The sequence below is a fragment of the Helianthus annuus genome, chromosome 8 (assembly GCF_002127325.2).
Source record: "Helianthus annuus cultivar XRQ/B chromosome 8, HanXRQr2.0-SUNRISE, whole genome shotgun sequence".
Lineage (NCBI taxonomy): Eukaryota > Viridiplantae > Streptophyta > Magnoliopsida > Asterales > Asteraceae > Helianthus > Helianthus annuus.
This window is the reverse complement of record NC_035440.2, coordinates 60,462,805-60,485,102: the sequence shown is the minus strand read 5'-3', so window position 1 is coordinate 60,485,102 and position 22,298 is coordinate 60,462,805. Positions and strand designations below refer to the sequence as shown.

At 33.8% G+C, this 22,298-nt stretch overlaps 2 protein-coding genes across 2 annotated transcripts; one reads left to right on the top strand and one right to left on the bottom strand.

Moving 5' to 3' along the window:
* The first annotated feature begins 798 nt into the window (after positions 1-798).
* LOC110872993 (caffeic acid 3-O-methyltransferase) lies at positions 799-9,680 on the top strand. Its single transcript, XM_022121892.2, has 4 exons — positions 799-1,297; positions 8,324-8,634; positions 8,714-8,778; positions 8,868-9,680. Exons 1-4 carry the CDS (start codon positions 870-872, stop codon positions 9,162-9,164), a joined length of 1,101 nt encoding a protein of 366 aa, XP_021977584.1. The 5' UTR covers positions 799-869; the 3' UTR covers positions 9,165-9,680.
* Positions 9,681-10,185: 505 nt separating this feature from the next.
* LOC110872992 (two-component response regulator-like APRR3) lies at positions 10,186-13,728 on the bottom strand. Its single transcript, XM_022121891.2, has 7 exons — positions 13,387-13,728; positions 12,775-12,936; positions 12,553-12,683; positions 12,318-12,473; positions 11,820-12,238; positions 10,719-11,334; positions 10,186-10,611 (listed from the first exon to the last, which is right to left on the bottom strand). Exons 1-7 carry the CDS (start codon positions 13,619-13,621, stop codon positions 10,489-10,491), a joined length of 1,842 nt encoding a protein of 613 aa, XP_021977583.2. The 5' UTR covers positions 13,622-13,728; the 3' UTR covers positions 10,186-10,488.
* Positions 13,729-22,298: the final 8,570 nt, after the last annotated feature.

Sequence of the window (22,298 nt, the reverse complement as noted above, 5' to 3'; positions counted from 1 at the left end):
AAATCAACTTTAAATTATATGTCTTATAAAAATAAAAATAAAAAATCTACAACCTTTCAACAAAATAACACAACCAAATACAATCAAACAACAAACCACAACCCTTTTTTTTCACCAAAACCCTACTTTTTCCCCCAAAAATAAACTGCCAGACCAAAACGCCCAGCTTTGGCCAAAGCGGGCCGATTCGGTACGAGGTCGCCAGACAGGAAGTGACGTGCTCAGCTTTTGTCTGTTGACTTTAATCCAAAGCGTCCCGCTTTGGCCATAGCGGGGCGTTTGGGTGTGTGAATAGACCAAATGGGTGTGTTAATAGATCCGGCCAAAAAAAAACTGAAATACTTAAAAATAGATTATGGTGGTCTTTTAGAAAAAATAATCTGGAACACTTAAAAAGACCAAATGGGTGTGTTAATAGATCCGATTCTTTTGTTGCGTCATCGGATCGGTAGCTTCTTGCTTTGAATCTTGGCTGTGAAATAAAGCTTTTGTTCCTTAAAAAAACTTAAAAAGAGATTATGGTGGTCTTTTGAAAAAAAAATAATTAAATATTGATTAATAATTAAGTAATAATTATATTGTTACTAGGTAATAATTAGACTAATAGAGTTGGTGATATAGACACACCTGTCAAAAGCAGCACCCCAAAAACAAACTACAATATGTACAAGGAAGACTTTTCAAATAAACATTGTTTAATTTCAACGACTTTTCAAACATTTAACACTAGGAAAGGTCTAGACTCTATGAAATAGGTGTCTCATCTGTATATATACATGCATACACAGGTTTTTTTTTCATATTATATCTTGTATCACATAAAAAATTAAAAGGATACACATATAACAATTATTTCATTTGTCAAGCAGATGGGTTCAACATCAGCCTCTGTGAATGTTCCACTGGAAGCAAACCAAGATGATCAATCTTTCCTATTTGCAACGCAATTGGCATCTGCATCTATCTTGCCAATGGTGTTGAAAACCGCCATCGAGCTTGATTTGCTTGAGACCATTGCGAAAGCTGGTCCAGGTGGTTCGCTTTCATCTTCTGAGCTGGTGGCTCAGCTTCCCAAGGTCGTTAACAACCCCGAAGCACCAGTGATGGTGGACCGGATTTGTAGACTACTGGCTAGCTATTCTGTGCTCACTTGTACTCTCAAGGAGACTGCGGATGGGTGTGCTGAGCGGTTCTATGGTGTGGCTCCGGTGTGCAAGTTCTTCACCAAGAATGATAGTGGTATTTCGTTAGCACCCTTGTTGCTCATGAACCAGGACAAGGTTTTCATGGAGAGCTGGTAAGATTTAAAATGATTTTTTTGGATGTAGGTTATTATAGGAGTTATTTGATAATTGATTACATTTGAGGTAGCATTAGTTTATTTAAATGTTTTGATAAAGTAATTATGATTTTACTAGATGACTTGTATTAAAAAAAATTGAAGTATATATAATAAAGCTACAAAAACTATGAACACATATTAGTAAATAGTATATATATATATATATATATATATATATATATATATATATATATATATATATATATATATATATATATATATAGGTAAAGGATCCTGTACAAAGTCATACTTTTGTAATAATTGTGAGAAATAATTTGGTGATAACAAGTGTCCTCTATCTTAATTAATTCAAAAGGGTATATTAGTAATTTATCTTTCTTATCAATTAATTGAGTTTCAAGATAACTGAAAAAAAAAACTGTCGTCTTATTTTTTTGCAAGATCCAATTCCATTTTCACATACGTATCATTTCTTCATCATCTTAATCGCAACATCTTTTAATCGTATATTGTTCATATCTTCTTTTCATCATCTTTAAATTGCAATACAATGTTTTTTGGATTCCAAATAAAACACCATGACTTGAATCATAGTCAATGTCTCCAAAATGTATCCAGATGTTTTAAAACACCATGCCATGAACAATGTCTAAAGAGAAAACACCATGACTTGAATCATACTCATGGTGTTTTAAATTCTGGGAATGTTTTGTATTGATTCTCCAGATGTTAATACACCATGGATGTAATCACAATACAATGTTTTTTGGATTCCAGATAAAACACCATGACTTGAATCATAGCCATGGTGTTTTAAAATCTGGGAATGTTTTGTATTGATAAAACACCATGACTTGAATCATAGATATTTAAAACACCACGCAATGAACAATGTCTCCAAATAAAACACCATGACTTGAATCATAGTCATGGTGCTTTAAAATCTGGGAATGTTTTATATTGATAAAACACCATGCCTTGAATCATCGATGTTTAAAACACCACGCCATGAGCAATGTTTCCAGATAAAACACCATGACTTGAATCATAGATGTTTAAAACACCACGCCATGAACAATGTATCCAGATAAAACACCATGACTTGAATCATAGTCATGGTGTTTACGATTTTTATACAATGTCTCCAGATAAAACACCATGACTTGAATCATAGATGTTTAAAACACCACGCTATGAATAATGTCTCCAGATAAAACACCATGACTTGAATCATAGTCAATTTATCCAGTTGTTTTAAAACACCATGCCATGAATCTGATTACAGTTCTCGTTATGGTAATGTATGAAGAATATGCAACCAAAGACCTCCTACAATTAAGGTGAATCATTAATTCCGATATTTAAGGAAAAAGGAGTAAATGTAGGAGTTTTTGGTCGTGTATGATATGGTTACCATATTTCAAACATTGAAAAGGACACTATTGCCCTTCAATTTTACATAAGGTCCCTCTAATTAAAACACAATTTACATTTTTATACCCTATTGATCTTAACAATTAGATCAAATATCCAATGATTTAAAACACTTCTTACCCTTCTTACATTTTAGACACTTTTTACCATATCCCTACCCTATATACATATATATATATAGATATATATAGTTGATAAAAACTACATTATCATATTTATATATTTTTTTTAACAGCATCAGACTATATATAAATATAGCAAACCAGCAAGAAACTAGGAATACAAACGGCGGAAAGCGAAATCATACAATCAAAGAAATATCAAAATCAATCCATCTATTCCAGTCCAAAGACACACCTTCACCCTGTTTTCATATTTATATTTATATTGTAAATTGTAAATTATCTATAATACAATTATCTATCATACAATTACAGAACTTTATGTGAAAAGTAACTAACTTTGATTGGTTAGTTTTTAATTTTAGGATTACGTGCATATTCTATAATATAACAATTAGTGTAGGTCATTATAAACTGGACCTAATTATGATCTTACTTACCATACTGCCAAAGGTTTTTATTTACCATCACCATGGCATCAACTACTATCTCCAATCTCGATGTTCATAACAAATAAGGAATATTAACTTTTTTTTGTTTTTATAGGGTTTTGTGTTTTATGTTTTCTATTTTTGTTTAGGTTTTATTTTTTTATACATATATTAATTTTTGTTTTGTAAAAAATATAGATTTGTTATAATTTTGTGACAAAAGTTAAATAAGTTTAACTTTTTATATTAGTTTTTGTTTTATGTTTTTTCTAGGGTTTGGTCGTCGTTCAGTTGCTACTTAGGACATTGTTTGGTTGTCACATTTGGTCCCTCAGGTTTTTTTTACACCCTCAGATTTTTAATACGTGTCATATACATCCGATTTCGTCTGTGTTTTATGTCATGTGAGTCACTCGGTGTTAAAAATTCATGATTTTGTTTTACGTTTTTTCTGATTTTGTTCATCGTCGTTTGGTTGCTACTTATCATGGTTTTACACCTCTCACCCCACAGCATTGATAGCACGGTTTTACGCCCCCTCCCCACAACGCGGGGGATTAAGACTAGTTATTAAATAAAGTGTGAAACAAAGTTAGTTATTTGTTTATTAAGTACTAGGTTAGAACCCCGTGTATTACACGGGTTGAATAAATGTAATTTTATATACCAAATAATAAAAAATATATCTTTAAAAATCTCGTTTATTATACGGGTTAAATAAATATAATTTTATATATCAAATAATAAAACAATATATATCTAAAAATCTCGTTTATTACATGGGTTGAATAAATGTAATTTTATATATTAAATAATAAAAAAATTCATTTTTAAGAACCCTGTGTATTGTACGAGTTGAGTAAATTTAATTTTATATATTAAATAATGAAAAAGCTACATTTTTAAGAATCTCATGTGTTATACGGGTTGAGCACATGTAATTTTATATTCTAAACAATAAAAAGTTATATCTTTATAAACCCTATGTATTATATGGATTGAATAAATCTAATTTTATATATTACATATTAAAAAAAGTTATATTTTTAAAAACCCCGTGTATTACACGAGTTGCATAAATGTAATTTTGTATAGTAAAAAATAAAAATGTTATACCTTTAAAAAAACCTCGTTTATTACACGGGTTGAATGAATCTAATAAAAATTTATATCTTTAAAAAAAACTAACGGATATACTCGATATACAATGGATGGAGTGATTGCGGTGATGGTTCTTATAAATGTAAAGTAAACATAGTGATTACCATATTTGAGTTGAGAATTGAACACGAAAATAAAAGTATAGAACCAATAAACATTGATTAATATTTTTGTTTACCCCTTATAAACATTTTCGAAATATGTTATACCCTTAACTACTTTAGTTTAATAAGATAAATAAATTATTTATATCATATTAGGGTGATTGCGGTGATGCTTCTTATAAATGTAACGTAAACATAGTGATTACCGTATTTGAATTAAGAGTTGAACACGAAAATAAAAGTATAGAACCAATAAACATTGATTAATATTTTTGTTTACCCCTTATAAACATTTTTGAAATAGGTTCAACCCTTAACTACTTTAGTTTAATAAAATAAATAAATCATTTACATTATATTAATTTATAGAGTAAACTGGCAAAATAGTCCCTGAGGTTTGGTCACTTTTTTCATTTTAGTCCAAAACTCAAACCTTTTGAATATGGGTCTCTGTGGTTTCGCTTTTGTTGCATTTTCATCCAAAATCAAAATCTGGTCGGATTTTTTCAGTTAATATCCAGTTTTTTTTTTTTTTTTTTTGTCTTTTTTCTCCCTTTTAATGAAGGGCAAAATGGTTTTTTAACGTTTTATTATAACAAATTAAAAAAATCTGACCATTTTGTCATTCCTTAAAAGCGAGGTAAAAGATAAAAAAAAAGTTGGATGTTAACTGAAAAATCTGACCAGAATTTGATTTTGGATGAAAATGGCAACAAAACTGAAACCATAGGGACCCAGATTCAAAATGTTTGAGTTTTGGACTAAAGTGGCAAAAGTGACCAAACCTCAGGGATCATTTTGACAGTTTACTCTAATTTATATTTAGCATTCATCTTTTGTTAATTTCAGGATAAATAATTTTAAAATCTGATAAATATTTTAAAATATTATATTATCTCCTATACGAATTGTTTAAATTTATATTAAATTTAGTTTTATAATTATCTTTTAAACGATATTATTTATCTATAAAAAATAGATGGCTATGTGTTCTCCCATTGGTTTCTTTTATTATATAGTATAGATTTATAGGGTGGAGATACAATAGGAAGTTTATTTGGCTAGGAAGGATAGGAAGTGATCTTGACCATCCATTAAGTTAATCAAGGGATAAGATTAAATCAGGGAAATTAAAAGGAAGAAAATAGGCGCGTGAGTTTGTTCAAGGGCATTCTAGTCAATCCAAGCCAATAGTTTCTCTCTCCTCCAATTCCCCCCATTTTTTAAACGTTAATAACTCTTTCATACGACATTATTTTTTTATAAAAATTGCACCAAAAAAACGAGCGTTTTTTATCTTTAAAACGAGTATACTATTGCTATATTTAAAAGAAAAAAATTTAACCCAGTTGCGTAAAACGCAATAGAAAAACCACGTAAAACGCAATGAAAAAAAAAACCTAAAAATGACATTTTTCTAAAACGCAATGCACCAAAAACACAAAGAAATGACTTATTTGTAAAACGCAATGGCCAGAAAACACATAGAAATGTCTTATTTGTAAAACGCAATGGCCAGAAAACACATAAAAAAGTGTTTTACCTAAAACGCAATGCACCAAAAACACAAAGAAATGACTTATTTGTAAAACGCAATGGCCAGAATACACTTAAAAATGTCTGTTTTCTAAAACGCAATGGACTGAAAACACATAAAAAAGCGTTTTACCTAAAACGCAATGCACCAAAAATACAAAGAAATGTCTTATATGTAAAACGCAATGGCCAGAAAACACTTAAAAATGACTCATTCTAAAACGCAATGGACTGAAAACACCTAAAAAATGTGTTTTACCTAAAACGCAATGACTAAAAACACTTAAAAATGTGTTTTTTTCTAAAACGCAATAGCCAGAAACTAGGGATGGCAATGGGTCGGGTTCGGGTCGGGTATTGGCAATCCCATACCCATACCCGGTTGTAAAATCGTGTCCCATACCCGACCCAATACCCGTCGGGTATATGTCGGGTAATTACCCGTCGGGTACCGGGTATACCCGCGGGTATCGGGTATACCCATTAGTTTGTTAAAAAAATATACATTGGGATTTCCAAATACATTTTTTACTATTATAATTATTATATAATTTTATTTATGCAACAACTATTATAAATTAAAATATACATTACATAGATATAAGTTTTAGCATAAATTTATAATTACAAAATATAAATACTATGATTAAATACATATGCTAAAAGAAAATTTATTTTTTCACATTATAAACATATTAAAATAAATCACTAATATATAAGGGTTAATGGAAAATAAAAAATATAAATTAAAAACTTCGGGTATTTGATCGGGTATATAGTTCGGGTAAACGGGTATGTGGTTTCGGGTAATCGGGTCGGGTATCACCTAATCCCATACCCGACCCATACCCGTGAAAATTTTTAAAACTAAACCCATACCCGGCCCAATACCCGTCGGGTATCGGGTATACCCGTCCCATTTGTGTCGGGTTTCGGGTATACCCGTCGGGCTCGGGTATTTTTGCCATCCCTACCAGAAACCACATAAAACTCTCTTATTTCTAAAACGCAATGGACACATAAAACTGTCTGTCACTGTGAACTGTCTGAATTGTCTACGAATTACTGTCTTCGAAATGAGCCAATTTCTGGAAAATCAACCCCAGCCAGGGGCTCTGCCCCTTGGACCCCGCCAGGGGCTGCCGCCCCTGGGACCCCGCTACCGGGGGCTGCCGCCCCCGGACCCCCGCAAAGATCGTAAAGCGCAATGACTAAATCAAAAACCCAGATCATGAAAATGAAATTAAAGAATTTCTTACATGGATTGAAGCCGATTTCTTCATCAATTGACGAAATTTGAATGATAGAAACACTTATGAACACTCGAATCGAACGAATCGAGTGATTATCTCCAAAATCACCGGAAAACCGAGATTTTTTTTATGAAATTAAACTGGGTTTTCTTCAAAAAAAAAAAGCTGAAGAACACGTTGATCGGGTTCTGAATCATTGATTGGTGATGAAAATCGCACTATAATGTAGTGATTATTGAGATAGAAAGTGAAGAAATAGTTGAAGATGGTGGGTTTTGAAAATGGTGGGTTTTTGAATTTACTGGGTTTTGAAAAAGGAAGAAGAAGGAGTTGGGTTGACTAAAATACCCTTTCTCTTTATTTTAAAATTTGCCACATGTCATAATCCTATGGCTTCATATCCTTCCTAGCGAAAATTAACTTCCTATTTGATGTTTTCCCTAGATTTATATAATAATTTAATTTAAAAGTGTTTTATATGTATATTATAGTTTAATGATATTAAAACATATTATTTTTTTAAAATTCTTGTGACTTTTTCTTTTACTTTTTTTCCCTTGTTTATTTTTAGCCTATTTGTATCATAACCATTCGTAAATCGTAATTCTATGGTTCTGTTTTTAACCTTTTCATTTCCTTTTCTATTTATTTTTAAATCTCAAACATATCAATGTGGTAATCTAATTTTACTTACGCTTCCACATATAAACTATATTTTGGGTTTTTTTTTCTTATGATTTCTATAGCGAGTATCATTATCATAACAAAAATGAATAGATATTTATCGCATTCCCGCAATAACGTGCGGATAATTTCACTAGTATTTAAACAAAATCCGAAATTGCTCATTTTAATTAACTCAAAACAATCGACTACATATAAATTGTTTCTTCAAACAACATATTATTTAATATCACATAACTCGTTTCAAAGTTGTACGCTACAACTAAGTTTGATTCATTATTGATAATGATGTTAGGTACTATCTAAAAGACGCGGTTTTGGATGGTGGAATCGCTTTCAACAAAGCTTATGGTATGCCGTCATTCGAATACCTTGGCAAAGATCAAAGATTTAATAAGGTTTTCAACAGTGCAATGTTTAATTGTTCCACCATGACCATGAAAAAGATTGTAGATTTGTATGATGGTTTTAGTGGTCTGAAAACCCTAGTTGATGTTGGTGGTGGCACTGGTGCAAGCCTTAACATGATCATCTCTAAACATACTTCACTCAAGGGTATAAACTTTGATTTGCCACATGTTATTGAAGATGCCACAACTTATCAAGGTATGTAGATATGAAATGGTTTAACTATTGGTTCAAGAATCAAATAGGAAATAAGTTGAACTAATATAAGTTATTGTAGGTATTGAGCATGTTGGAGGAGATATGTTTGAAAATGTACCGAAAGGAGATGCTATATTTATGAAGGTGATTTTTTTTGTAATTCTAGTTATGATTTAAAAAGATAACCAACTTTGATTAGGTTTCTTATAAAGTTTTAATGTTTTATTATATAGTGTATACTTCATGACTGGAGTGATGCACATTGCCTACAAGTTCTCAAGAATTGCTACAAATCAATTCCGGAAAATGGGAAAGTGATTGTGGCTGAATGCATTCTTCCCGAAGAACTCGGCTCGACTCCAACTACCCAAAATGTAATACTCGTCGACGTGATTATGTTGGCTCACAGCCTGGGTGGCAAAGAGAGAACTGAGAAAGAATTTGAGGCTTTAGCTAAAGAGGCGGGTTTCAAAGGTTTCAACAAGGTTGTGTGTGCTCTCAATACATGGGTTATGGAATTTTGCAAATAGACTTCCATTTAGATAATAATAATAATAATAATAATAATAATAATAATAATAATAATAATAATAATAATAAGACATCAAATGTAATTTACGGTGTTTTTTTAGTGATAATAATACATCTTCTGAGTTGTTTTTGCAAAAGGTTGTTTTCATATCTTGAACCTGTGATGTACGGGTCACATGACAACAAACCTTACTATTACTCCTGATTTGTATAAACCAATTACCAACCAAGTGATTGTTGGCAACCAGACCCGGCTCTTGGGCCAGCCAAGCTGGGTAGGCACCCAAGGCCCAAAAATATTAGGGGCCGGTAGATTTTATAGGTTTATTATGTTACTTATACATAAAAGGCCCAAATGCTGGAGATTAAGGCCCAAGCACCGAAGAAAAGGCTCAAAGTCTGATCGATAGTTAACCCTTGTGTGTGGGGCCTGTACGCTCAAAAAAAGAAAAGAAATTAAATTTGCGTGAATCAATGATCATCTTGTACGCTAAAAACAAGACGACAGTTCAATGTTTCATCGTCTGATCATCAAAGTATCAAAAGAATCTTCAAGATTTAATTATTTTAGGGGACGGCTCTGAATAAAGTGATAACTTTATATTATAGAAAGGGGCCCCAACTTTTTTATCTCGCATGAGACCCAAAAATTTTTTATTATTCTCGGGGATTGACAACACCACTCAGCCCTCACCAACACACCACCACAATAACCGCTACCATAGAACCCACCCACCCCCCACCCCCCCCCCCCCCCCAAGATATCAAAATCACCCAACTTGCTGAATCCAAAGGGACTCATCACCATCACCTATTTAAAAAACTCCCAACACAAAACACTAAATCCAAACACAGACACTATTGATCACACACACCACAAACAGACCCAACTTGCAAAATCCAAAGGACTCACCATCACCTATTCCCCTCCATTAAAACACCAAACACAAAATATCTTTTTCTCTCTCTGATGTATGGTGGACATTGTTGGTTTGTCCAATATCATCCAACATATCATCATGTACAAAGATATTTCATTTGAAGATACACACTATACATCAATATCCTCTCAATACAATATACTCTCTATAATCACAACAGAGTTTAAACCTCCTAAATCTATTCAAAGAACATTAAATGGTCACTGAGCAGACATTCTATCTTGTTTTATAGTCAGAACAAGATCAAAAACTACTTCTATAATTCCAAATTTACAATCCAAAACTCAGAATCATGCGTGAAAGGTTGTTAGATTCTTAACCGTGTGCTTGCTAGATCTTTTAAAACCATATATATAACAAACCGAAATCGCCATCAAGCTATTTATGTATCGATTTCCATCGGTGAAAGTGAAGCTGAAGCCGATGGATTGCCTGTCTGTTGAACAAACCGTCCTTTCACCCGAGGTCTCTGCTCTGCTAGCTTCTTTCGGCTTTCATATCGCACCTGCAGGAAACATTGTTCTAATCAGACATTGACCAGATTAAGTTGACCCGAATCTATCAATCAGTAACAATATAAATGTATACATGCGTAATTATGTATATGTGTACCTTCTTATTAAAGCATCTGTCTTTCTTTTTCATTCTGAACTTATTCAAGGCAGCTTCTCTCTGTATCGATCGATTCGTGTTATTTCCATTGCTTCCGCTGCCTATACTGTTGATACGCGTAAGCGTCGCACTGTTACAAAAACTGCTGTTTGCGCTATGATCTTCAAGGGCTTCTGTTGCGTTATGCAGCTCTGGAGGAGACTCGTTTCTTGTTTCTTGATTAGGAATGTAATACGCGTTTGTTTGAAACATTGGTTCATGATGGCCTGAAGAAGACGGGCTCTGCATCTGGGACAAGCCCGGTTGCACGCAAAACGGAGGTAATACCGAACCATATGGGTTCTCGAATCTTGAACCTCTTACTGCAACTGGAGCGTGAAACACTCTTTCCTTTGGTGATGGGAATTGATTTTGATTTGGACTTAGACTTTCGGTCTGCTTTTGTGGACTGATTATGTTGACTTGAGAACTTCCGACTGGTGCACTATGGGTGTCGGAAATATACTCCACCGGGTTCTTGGATAGCAGTTTATCGGAATTGGTTTCGTAGTCTTTTTGTTGATTGGAAATGCTAGCAGATCCTGATGTTGGCGGCGGTTGCCCCCTACTGATATACCTGCATATCCGATATTCAAATCAATTAAAACCGTGACATATTCGGCCCGCTTAGTTATAAATGGGTCAAATAAAAAAATTACACGGATGGTCCCTATGGTTTACCAAAATTTTGGATTTGGTCCCTAGCTTTGCAAAAGTACACATATGATCCGTGTGGTTTGTGCTTTGTATCGCATTTAGTCCCTAGCTTTTTCCAAAAGTACATGGATGGCCCCTGTGGTTTGCACTTTGTAACGCATTTAGTCCCTAACTTGGACATGCTAAAACCTTTAGATTTGTTGGCTGGGGACTAAAGGCGTTACAAAGTGCAAACCATAGTACTTTTGAAAAGCTAGGGACCAAATCTGAAATTTTGGTAAACCACAGGACTATCCGTGTACTTTACTCGCATTCATTATTTATAAAAAAAAAAATTAAAATTGACAAAAAAATGTATGTGGGTCAATACATCCTGACCCGAACCCATATCGACAGGTGACTCACCGTGAGAATGCCGATAGATCAGACTGCTTCAACCTGTGCCGGTCATCACTGAACTGATTCACGGAGCTACTTGGATGAGATCTTCGTAGTGAAAGATCTAACATCGGTGAAGGATGATCAACCTTATTTTCACCAAAATTTAACGAGCTTTTGTAACTCGGTTTAGGGTAACTGTCAAACGATCCAATCAAATCGATCGCTTCCCTAGAGTTATTATTACCAGTAGCGACATTCACATGTTCCCATCTCACATCTATAGCCATGTTCTTTTCTTGACCAGTTGTGTCGGCTTTAGTCGTATCCCCCTCTGGCTCAGTGGGTCCAGTCCCCAACTGGTTAGCCTGTTCAGAGTCAGTGTGGTCCACCGGTTGTTCCATGGGTGGCTCATCAGGTTCCATGTCTGGTTTTGTGCAAGAACTCTGCAGATCAGCCATAAAAGTCAAACCATATCCCGATTTATGTTCTATTACAGTTGACCAAACAAGAAAACAGTTTTACCTGTGCATCACTTCCTTTTTCAATGCATTCCCTGTTTCTTTTGATGCAAGCCATGTAACCGCTCGAACGGTTGCTAGTCGCATTGTTTTCAGCGGTGGCTTCAACTTTCTGTTGTGCATCGCTCTCTTCTTGGTTCCGGTTAGGCCCAGTGGTTGACTGAATCAAAAGTCAAAATAAACCAAGATCAGATCGTAACATTATCGATTCAGATTCAATGATTCATTAGACTTCTTACAGATTGTCGCCTCCAAACATGTTGCCACAAGTTCTTCAATTCGTTCTTCCTAACAGGTTTGACCAGAAAGTCAGAAGCACCTCTCAACATACACTTATAAACCGTGCTAACCGACTCATGTGCAGACATCACTGCAGAACCAATATGAGATGTTACAACTTACAACCTAAAACTAGATTCGATCACAACATTAAAAGAGTCAAATGTTCACGGAAATCGTACTTATGACGGGAATGTTCTTGCAGACTTGATGCTCCATAATCAAGGTGAGAAGAGCAAACCCGGAGATCGAAGGCAGCTCGACTTCAGTCAGTATAAGATCGATACTATGCGATCTTCCTTTCAGCACTTCCCATGCCTTCAAACCATCAGAAACAGCAGCAACTGCTTGTAACAAAACAATAATTAGCCCAAATTCAAATTCTAACCACTAACTTTCCTTAAACCCTTGCAAATCACATTAAAAATCAAAACTTTGGGATCAAGATTTACCAAAAACCCACAAATAATCAATCCAACTTCACAACTCTGATCACTAATTCCCCCTAAAACCCTACCAAATCATATTAAAATTCAAAACTTGAGGATCAAGATTTGCCAAAAAAAAAAAAAAAACCTTAATTCCAAAAACCCACCAAAAAATCAATCCAAATTCAAACTCTGATCACTGATTTCCCCTAAAACCTTACCAAATCATATTAAAAATCAAAACTTGAGGATCAAGATTCGTCAAGAACCCTTAATTCCAAAAACCCACCAATAATTTCTCAAAACAAACCAAAATTCACAAAAAATATATAAAAAATTAAAAAGATATCAGGTAAAAAGACTCACCTTTATAACTACATTTTCTGAGCAGAGCAGTAATAATCTGTCGAGTTGAATCATCAGCTTCAACCAACAAAACCCTGAGAACCATCTTGGGCAAAAACTTTTCCCACCTCACAAAGTTATTAGTGGTGGCGGCAGTCGGCAAATCACCACCGCCGCCGCCGTCAATGATCTTGTCTTCACTTCTCAACATGAGTTCCGGCATGTCAGGAGTTCCTCCGGCGCCGCCGCTACCCATAACAATAATATCACTGGCGGAGAGAGAGAGAGAGAGAGAGAGAGAGAGGGAGAGGGGTTGGTTGTTTTGTTTGTGTGTGTTTGAAAGGGGGAAAACTAAAGTTATCCTAAATTTTGTAAACATGAGAAGAATCAAAATATCTGAATGAATAAAAAATCTAAAAAAATATCTATCGTGTCGTTGAATGGCCCAAAATGCCACGTCGACAGGAAAAAGCAAGAGCCTATTGGCCTCCCATCTTGCATACGTCTCCTCCACTTGCTGTTAATCGCTTTTTTAATGCTGCCAGCAAATCTAAACCACTGATATTTTAGATATTTTCAAACAAATCCGAATAAAATATCTCTGCTTGTCTTCTTTTAACTATTTTTTTAATTTAATATCTGAATTCTTTGTTGTTAATGGTTTTTAGTGGATGGAGAATTGTGTACCGGATATATATGTGGAATTTAAAAGGTGAAAATGGTATATAAGACTTATATTAGCCTTATAAAATGGTTTCATATTTATGTAAAAAAAAAAAAAATCTTCAATAAGTTTATTAGTTATTACAAGTCAGCTATGTTTACATTTTAGGAAACTAGTTCTTATAGGGAGTTATGGACGGAAGTGATGTAACTAGGCCAACATTTGTAAAATAGTTGTAGGCGTTTTTCTGACTTTCTTACTTCAAGTTTACTCGTATGTAACGCTAATTTAGACTTTTAATTGTTTTCTCCTGTAATTTTAATCGGAAAAGCATGTGAATTGGATTTCATTAATTAAATGTTTATCTAGTTGTATAATTTTAATTCAAGGTTGTCAAGTTTGATTTTCTAAGCTTTGACAATATGAAGGTTGTATATTTACATAAAATCAAAATATGAAATTTTCTTAAGTTTATCATAAATTAGCTAAATTAACAATTTAGTAAACTAATTATCATATAGAGTTGATTCAAGAATTTGTGAACTCATATTTTAAGCAATTGGATTAGAAACAAGCATAATTTTTTTATTCTTGTAGAGTTTTGGGGTCCATTAAATATGTACAACCAACGTTATGAAAACCACCACATGTGTTTTCCCGGCTTCCTAACCCAAGTTCACTCACATTCACACCGGTTTGGGTTGGTAATGATTTTTCCTTAGAATTATTAATCTAATTATAATAACACATAGATATTATAAATTAAGCGTTTACCGGGTCATTTAATTTAAAATTTGAGGTTGTCAAATTTGATTTCTAAGTTTTGACAATATTATGTAATATTAGATATTTTTTTTTTTTTGCCAATGATCTCTAGATCAAGTGGTGGAGGGCTTGCATTTCTCTTGAGAGATGCAGGTTCGACTCCCACTTGGTGCAGAATGAGGCACTGGTGGGCAATGATAGGAGACCCAGAGAAACCTGGGTTGGATCCTTGAGCCAAACCGGTTTTACCGGTAATTTCACTGCTGTGCCTACGGGCGGGTGGGTTACCGGGTTTTACCCGGAATTGGTGGTGGACTCGGGTTACTCTCGGAGTACTCCGTTTGTCCAGTGGGTGCCCCGAGAGTGCTCGGGATTGAGTTTGTTGGCCGCTCAAAAAAAATATTAGATATTTTTATAACCATTTAATTAATACATCATTTATTTTTGAATGGCCAACTAATCTTTCAAATGTGCTACTGGCGAAATTCACCATATTGGGATACAGTCGTTTCCGAACTGGGGAAAACCCTCACCTAGGGCCGAAGCCCGTGAACACTCGCCCGAAGACACGACAGTGCAGTGAAGAAAACCCCACTCAGTTCAAGGATCTAACTATCATTTAATTTTACTTTTAAATCTAAACCATTGTTCACTTTGAGACTTGACTACAACCTCATTGAGAGTGATACGTTTCATACACCTTAATATCATTAGTCTACAATTCTCTTTTAAAAATATCAGTTTACTCTATAAGAGTATTCATTATGTTTATGTTTTCTTGTGTTGACTAAATATAGTTTAAAACGAAATTATTAACTATAGGTAATCTGAATATAGTATCAGTAATGTTTTTGAAGAGGTAAAAGGTTTGCAGTTTGCGGACCACATCTGCAAACATCTGCCGGTGAAGAGGTGGACCAAAGGTCTGCAGTTTGCAAGGAGAAAACTGTTTGCTTTTTTTACTTCTACAAAAACTCTTGTTCTCTTCTCACAACACACACACAACAAAACACCTCTCTCTCTGCCTTCATCTACCACCACCACCACAACCATCTGCCACCACCTCCTCCACCGTCCACCTGCCACCACCACAACCAACAACCACCGTCAACACCTGCCACGAAGCCAAGCACCACCGCAAACCCTAGCCCCCACTCTAAGAACCCACATCTGCTCTCTCTCAAAATCAGCCCACCGGATATGTCAGAGAGAGAGATCGACAGAGAGAGGGAGACGTCAGAGAGAGACAGAGATCGACAGAGAGAGGGAGACGTCGAAGAGAGAGAGAGAAAGACGTAGGAGAGAGAAACAGAGCCGACCACCACTCCTTTGTGGCGACACTCGACGACTGCGGCGACGGAGGTGGAGGGAGATGGTTCAGGTCAGTTCAGAGTGGGGGTGGAGGTGGAGGAGATGGGTGTCGGAGGAGGTGGTGTGTCAGAGGAGATGGGTATCGGAGGTGGGGGTGGTGGCGGAGTGGAGGTGGGCGGCGGAGGAGGTGGTGTCGGAGGAGGTGGTGTGTCAGAGGAGATGGGTGTCGGAGGTGGGGGTGGTGGCGGAGTGGAGGTGGGCGGCGGAGGAGGTGGTGTCGGAGGTGGAGGTGATGGCAGAGGAGGTGGTGTCGGCTAGAGGGAGGGAGAAGAGGTTTGAAGACTTGGGTTGATGTCTCCGTGGGGAAGAGGTGGGGAAGATGTTTTTAGTGAGAAGTTCTTCAAGAAAACAAACAAACTGCAGGATCCAAAGTTATGCGCGCGTCTGCACGACGCAGACATAAATGCACAGGAGAGCTTTTGCCAAAAAATCTAACACCACCTTAGGAAACAGATAATCCATATAAAGTTTTAAAACATGAATATCAAAAAAAAAATGGAAATTAGAAATGCATATAAATTAGCGTACACCATTAATTACGTCAAAGGTATAGATATTTTTAAAACGTGGTGTGGGGCCCACGTGAGATATTTAGTGAGTGCTTATGGTTTGCAGAGTGACACGTGGAAATAGTGTAGTTTCTAGATATACATCCAATTGGGTGGTTCCGTTGGGCGATCTAAATGCTTTGCATTTATTTTAATTACAGTGGTGCTCTTTTGTGCCACTTGGTGTCTTTTAGTTACTCATAGGGTGTGTAGCCTGTCACTCCGCTAATCATGAGTTTTTGTCTGCGCTTTTCATTAATATTTATTTATAAAAATGTTACTTCTTTAAAAAAATCTAATTTTTTTAACTGCAAATTTGGATCACAATTCTCTTTTGTTTGTGAAAATCAAACTAAGGACCTAATGATCCGTGAATTGTATTACACGCTCAAGATACCACTAGACTATAATGTCATTTGCAAAAATTTCTAATTATTTGTTAAAAAAATATCATATAACAGACTGGATAAGAGTCAACATGTTACTTTGGGGGTGTTTGGCCTAGCTTTTATTTTTTTGGCTTATGCTTATATTTTAAAGTAGATTATGCTTATTTTCTTTCATTTGATAAGCTATTTTTAAATGTTTGGATTAGCTTACATTCTACAAGTTGATAATTAATAATTCATCTTTAGTTGTTTGTTAAGTTATTTTGTATTATGGGAAGGGTATAATATCATTGTGTGTAATGAGTAAAAAACCATCTTCTTCAAATAAGCTTATTCAAATAAGCTAAAAAATCATGTTCCCATAAGCTTCTTGGAATTAGCTTATATAAGCTAATAAGCATAAGCTTAAAAACCTAAACCAAACAACCCATTAGTGTTTATTTTGTAAAAATAAGCTAAAAAGCTATAAGCTTAGATAAAAAAGCTAGGCCAAACACCCCCTTTATTTAATATTAGCTTACAACCTCATGTATTACACGGGTTAAATGACGAAAAAATGTAAATTATAAACTTGTATATAATCCTTATTAATGAAATAACTTATTTAGATAAAATAGTAGTAAAACAAAAGAACACTTATATTTTCCCTATTCAAAATAATTTTCTAAGTTTTCAGTTTTCTTTTGAGATACTACAATTCATTTTATTATATGTATTAAAAAGAAGTAACACTAAAAAATAAAAAAAAATAATTATCATAAAATTGTAAGTATTTTTAAAAATAATTATAAGTTATGAGGTTATGGTAAATGAATTGTAATTAAATTCTACTATGTATATTAATGATATAATAAATACTTTGATATAAATACTATTTTTAGATATGTGGATCATGAGACAAGATACGAATATAATCATTGTATAGAAAATATCTTCCTATACTAATAAACGAAAATCTTTTTGTACACGTGTCACTCTCTGGTGCCTTCTCCCTTTTAATAATAGTATTACATATTACTTTTTATACACAAAATATAATATAATATTAATTAATATAGTTAGAGATAAACGTATAAATTCAAATTTAATTAATAATTATCTATAACAAATATAAATGTATCAAATAATATAATAAGTATAATATTATTTAATATAGTTAGAGATCAAACGTATAATTTCAAATTTAATTAATAGTAAATTACTTTTTGAGTCCCTATGTTTTAGTGGTTTTAACCACTTGAATCCAAAATCAAAAAGTTTAACGCTCTGAGTCTCTAACCGCTAATTCACACCCCCTGTAAAAAAATCAAAAAACCTTTTATAAGGCCGAGTTCTCTAAGTTCTCACAACTTGTAGAAATTTTCATTTTACCCTAACCATATATATTTGTTAAGATAAAATATATTATTTGGATATAAACAATAATTACTAATAAAGTATCAAATCACATGTACAAGTACTTATAGTATATAACTTAGAAGACTAAAATTACAAGCGGATTATCTAAATAAAGTACCAAATTATCTTTAAAGCGAACACTACATGGTTTTCAAAAGACATTTTTTTTGCTATTAAGTATATAACATTATATTTACTTAAGTCGTGTAATATATGTGTTCAATATTTTCTTCCAATTTTAAACTTATGTTAATATCAATATTTTTCGTCTTAAAAATGGTCCAACTTTTTAATTTCAATCATATTACGCAACTAAAGACATTATCATCATGCTAAATAAAGACATTATATAATATTATAAAATAATACATCTTTAAGAAACCTCATTTATTACACGGGTTGAATAAATGTAATTTTATATACCAAATAATAAAAAAGTTACATCTTTAAAAATATGTGTATTACACGGGTTGAATAAATGTAGTTTCCTTTACTAAATAATAAAAAATATGCATCCTTAAAAAAAACCCTGTGTATTGTACGAATTGAATAAATCTAATTTTATATATCAAATAATAAAAAAGTTATATCTTAAAAAACCTTATCTATTACACGGGTCGAATAAATGTAATTTTGTTTAGTAAATAATAAAAATGGTATATCTATAAAAACCACGTGTATTGCACGGGTTTAATAAATCTAATTTTATAATACCAATAATAAAAAAGTCATATCTTTCAATATACTAATGGATAATACTTGATACGCGATGAATATAGTGATTGTGAAGATGGTTCTTGAAAAGAAGATATGTTATTCAAAAAGCAAATCAACATCTATTTAAATGATAAAATGTTGGTACCAATTCCGACAAATTGATTTATAAATTATGTAATAAAATTGATATAATAACTTTTTTAGTAATGAAAATAAAAATATTTCATATATTAATACAAAGTTTGGTTTTTGTGATAAATAATTTGTTTTATTTAAAAATATCTTAAATTAACAATTTAAATTTTAGAATAATATTTTATTAAAGAAATAGAAGAATGGTATTCAAAATTTAAAGTAGGATGAAATTTAAAGTAGTTTGGTTTTCGTTAATAGCCAATGATCTCTAGATCAAGTGGTGGAGGGCTTGCATTTCTCTTGAGAGATGCAGGTTCAACTCCCACTTGGTGCAGAGTGAGGCAATGGTGGGCAATAATAGGAGACCCAAGGAAACCTGGGTTGGATCATTGAGCCAAACGGGTTTTACCGGTAATTTCACCGTCGTGCATACGGGCGGGTGGGTTACCGGGTTTTCCCCGGAATTGGTGGTGGACTCGGGTTACTCTCGGAGTACTCCGTTTGTCCAGTGGGTGCCCCGAGAGTACTCGGGATTGAGTTTGTTGGCCGTTCAAAAAAAAGGATGGAATTTAATATTAGCTCATTATTCATTTATTTATTTAATTAATATAAGATAAGTTTGAGTCCCTCTGTTTTATGGGTTTTAACCACTTGAGTCCAAAAGCAAAAAGTTTAACGACATGAGTCCCCATAAGCATTTTCTTTAACCATTTGAGTCCAAATTTCTAACTCCATCCACCAATTTTGTTAACTATGAGGGTAATTTGGTCATTTACAAACAAAGTACAAGTTTCTCTATGCACATCAGTACAAGTGTCTTCTCTCTCTAAACACCACCGCACACCACCATCCCCACCACTGCCCCGCCATCATCCCCACCACTGCCACCACCATCGCACTACCGCCACATCCAAACACCCACCACCACTGTCTCACCCCCACCACCAGTGCCGCCTAACTTCCAATGTAAAATAGCTGAAATTCAGATGTACCCATGATTAATCAATGTAAAATAAACAAAAAAAGGTTATAAATTTCTTCAAATCGTGACTGTGAGATCCATGGGTCTGGGTTTTTGATAGCTTAATTTTTTCAAATCATGACTGTGAGATCGATGGTTGAACCGAAAGTAGGATTCACCACCAAAATACTAAAAATAAAATAAAATGAACAACGAGCTTAATTCATTCTTGCCTTCATCATCATTATTGAAGGTGGGATCGATGGATCTGGGGTTTTTGATAGCTTCCAATGGTAGACGACAAACAATATTCTAGGCTTTGAAATCGGAGTCGGAGAAAATGAGATCTTGAAGTAGAGCTTACCAGAAAATGGTCTCTAGTCTCCAACAAAGATGGAGAAATAAAGATCGATGACCAGAAATAGTGCAGGTAAATGGTGGCTGATAACAACGGTGTAAGGTAGTAGTCACAGGTGAGCTTTAATCGTCTCTGATTTGGCTTTCATTCATCGTTAGCATTTTCCGATGTGGTGCAGCGGTGGTGGAGGGGCTACAATGGTGGTGGTGGGGCTACAATGGTGGTGGTGCTGCGGTGTTGGTGGAGGTGGAGGTAGAGATGGTGGTGCTGCGGTGTTGGTACGGCGATGACGGTGGTGGTTATGATGGAGTGGTGATGGTGGTGGTTGTTTTGTTGAGAGAGAATATGAGAGAGAGAGAGAGAGAGAGAAAGTGATTAGTTAGAGAGAGATGTGAATATGAAGACGGTGGTAGTTGTTTTGTTTATATATTTAATAGTAGTTTTAATAATAATAAAATGGTTTTTTTAAGTATAAGGGTAATTTGGTCATTTAACAAAAGTTAACAGAATAATTCTAACAGTGTTAAAAATTTGGACTCAAATGGTTAAGGAAAATGCTTATGGGGACTCAGGTCGTTAAACTTTTTGCTTTTGGACTCAAGTGGTTAAAACCAATAAAACACAGGGACTTGAAAAGTAATTTACCCTTTCTATTGATATAAATAGATTATTATATTGTAGTAAAATTTGTTAACGAAGTCTTAATAAATTTAACTCTTTATCTAAAACTTGTAAATGTAACGAAGTCTCAATAAATTTAATCATTTATTTAAAACTTGTAAATGTAGAAATGATAAATAATATTAGTTAATTTTATTTTAAGTTTCGTGAAATCTATTTGATACCAAACTAAACAAAATGTTCAAATATATAGTTAATATCAAGAGTAAATTACGATGTGGTGATATCACTTTTATCCTTTTAGCCAAAAAACGAATCTTTTAACATTTGAGCCCACAACGTCATTTTTTCTAACCCTTTTGGCCCCTACCAAAAGGGTTAGAAAAAAAGACGTTGGAGTCCAAAAGGGTTAGAAAAAAAAAACGTTGAGAGCTCAGATGTTAAAAAATTCCTTTTTGTGCTAAAAGGGTAAAAGTGATATAACCATAGGGGCCAAAATCATAATTTACTCTAATATCAAATTAGATAACTAAGTTTGAATTTGAAGTAAATAGATAAATATAAAGGTAATAATTAAACTAAATAATATTTAGTAGGAGTATTATCTATAATTAATTAAAAGAGATTAAACTAAAATTATAATCATCCATAAGACATGGCCTAATATGATGACAAGTGTCCTTAAAGTGGTTTCTTTTATTATATGTACTAGCGGTAAGACCCGTGTGCAAACACGGGTCGTTTCTTAGAAAACCATCATACCACATATAAATGGTGAATGTGGTTATTGTTATAAATAGACAAGTCGATTGGTAAATACTTGAAGTTTAGAGTATAAAAAATACGAAAATATACGATTTATTAACCTTTGTGAATGAAATAACATTTGCATTCAAGCAACTGTTAATAATTACAAATCATATATTTAGACTGTAAAACACATTACACACAACTTCATGGTAGAAATCAAATAAATCCTATATCAGTAGCCCACTAAAGAAACAAA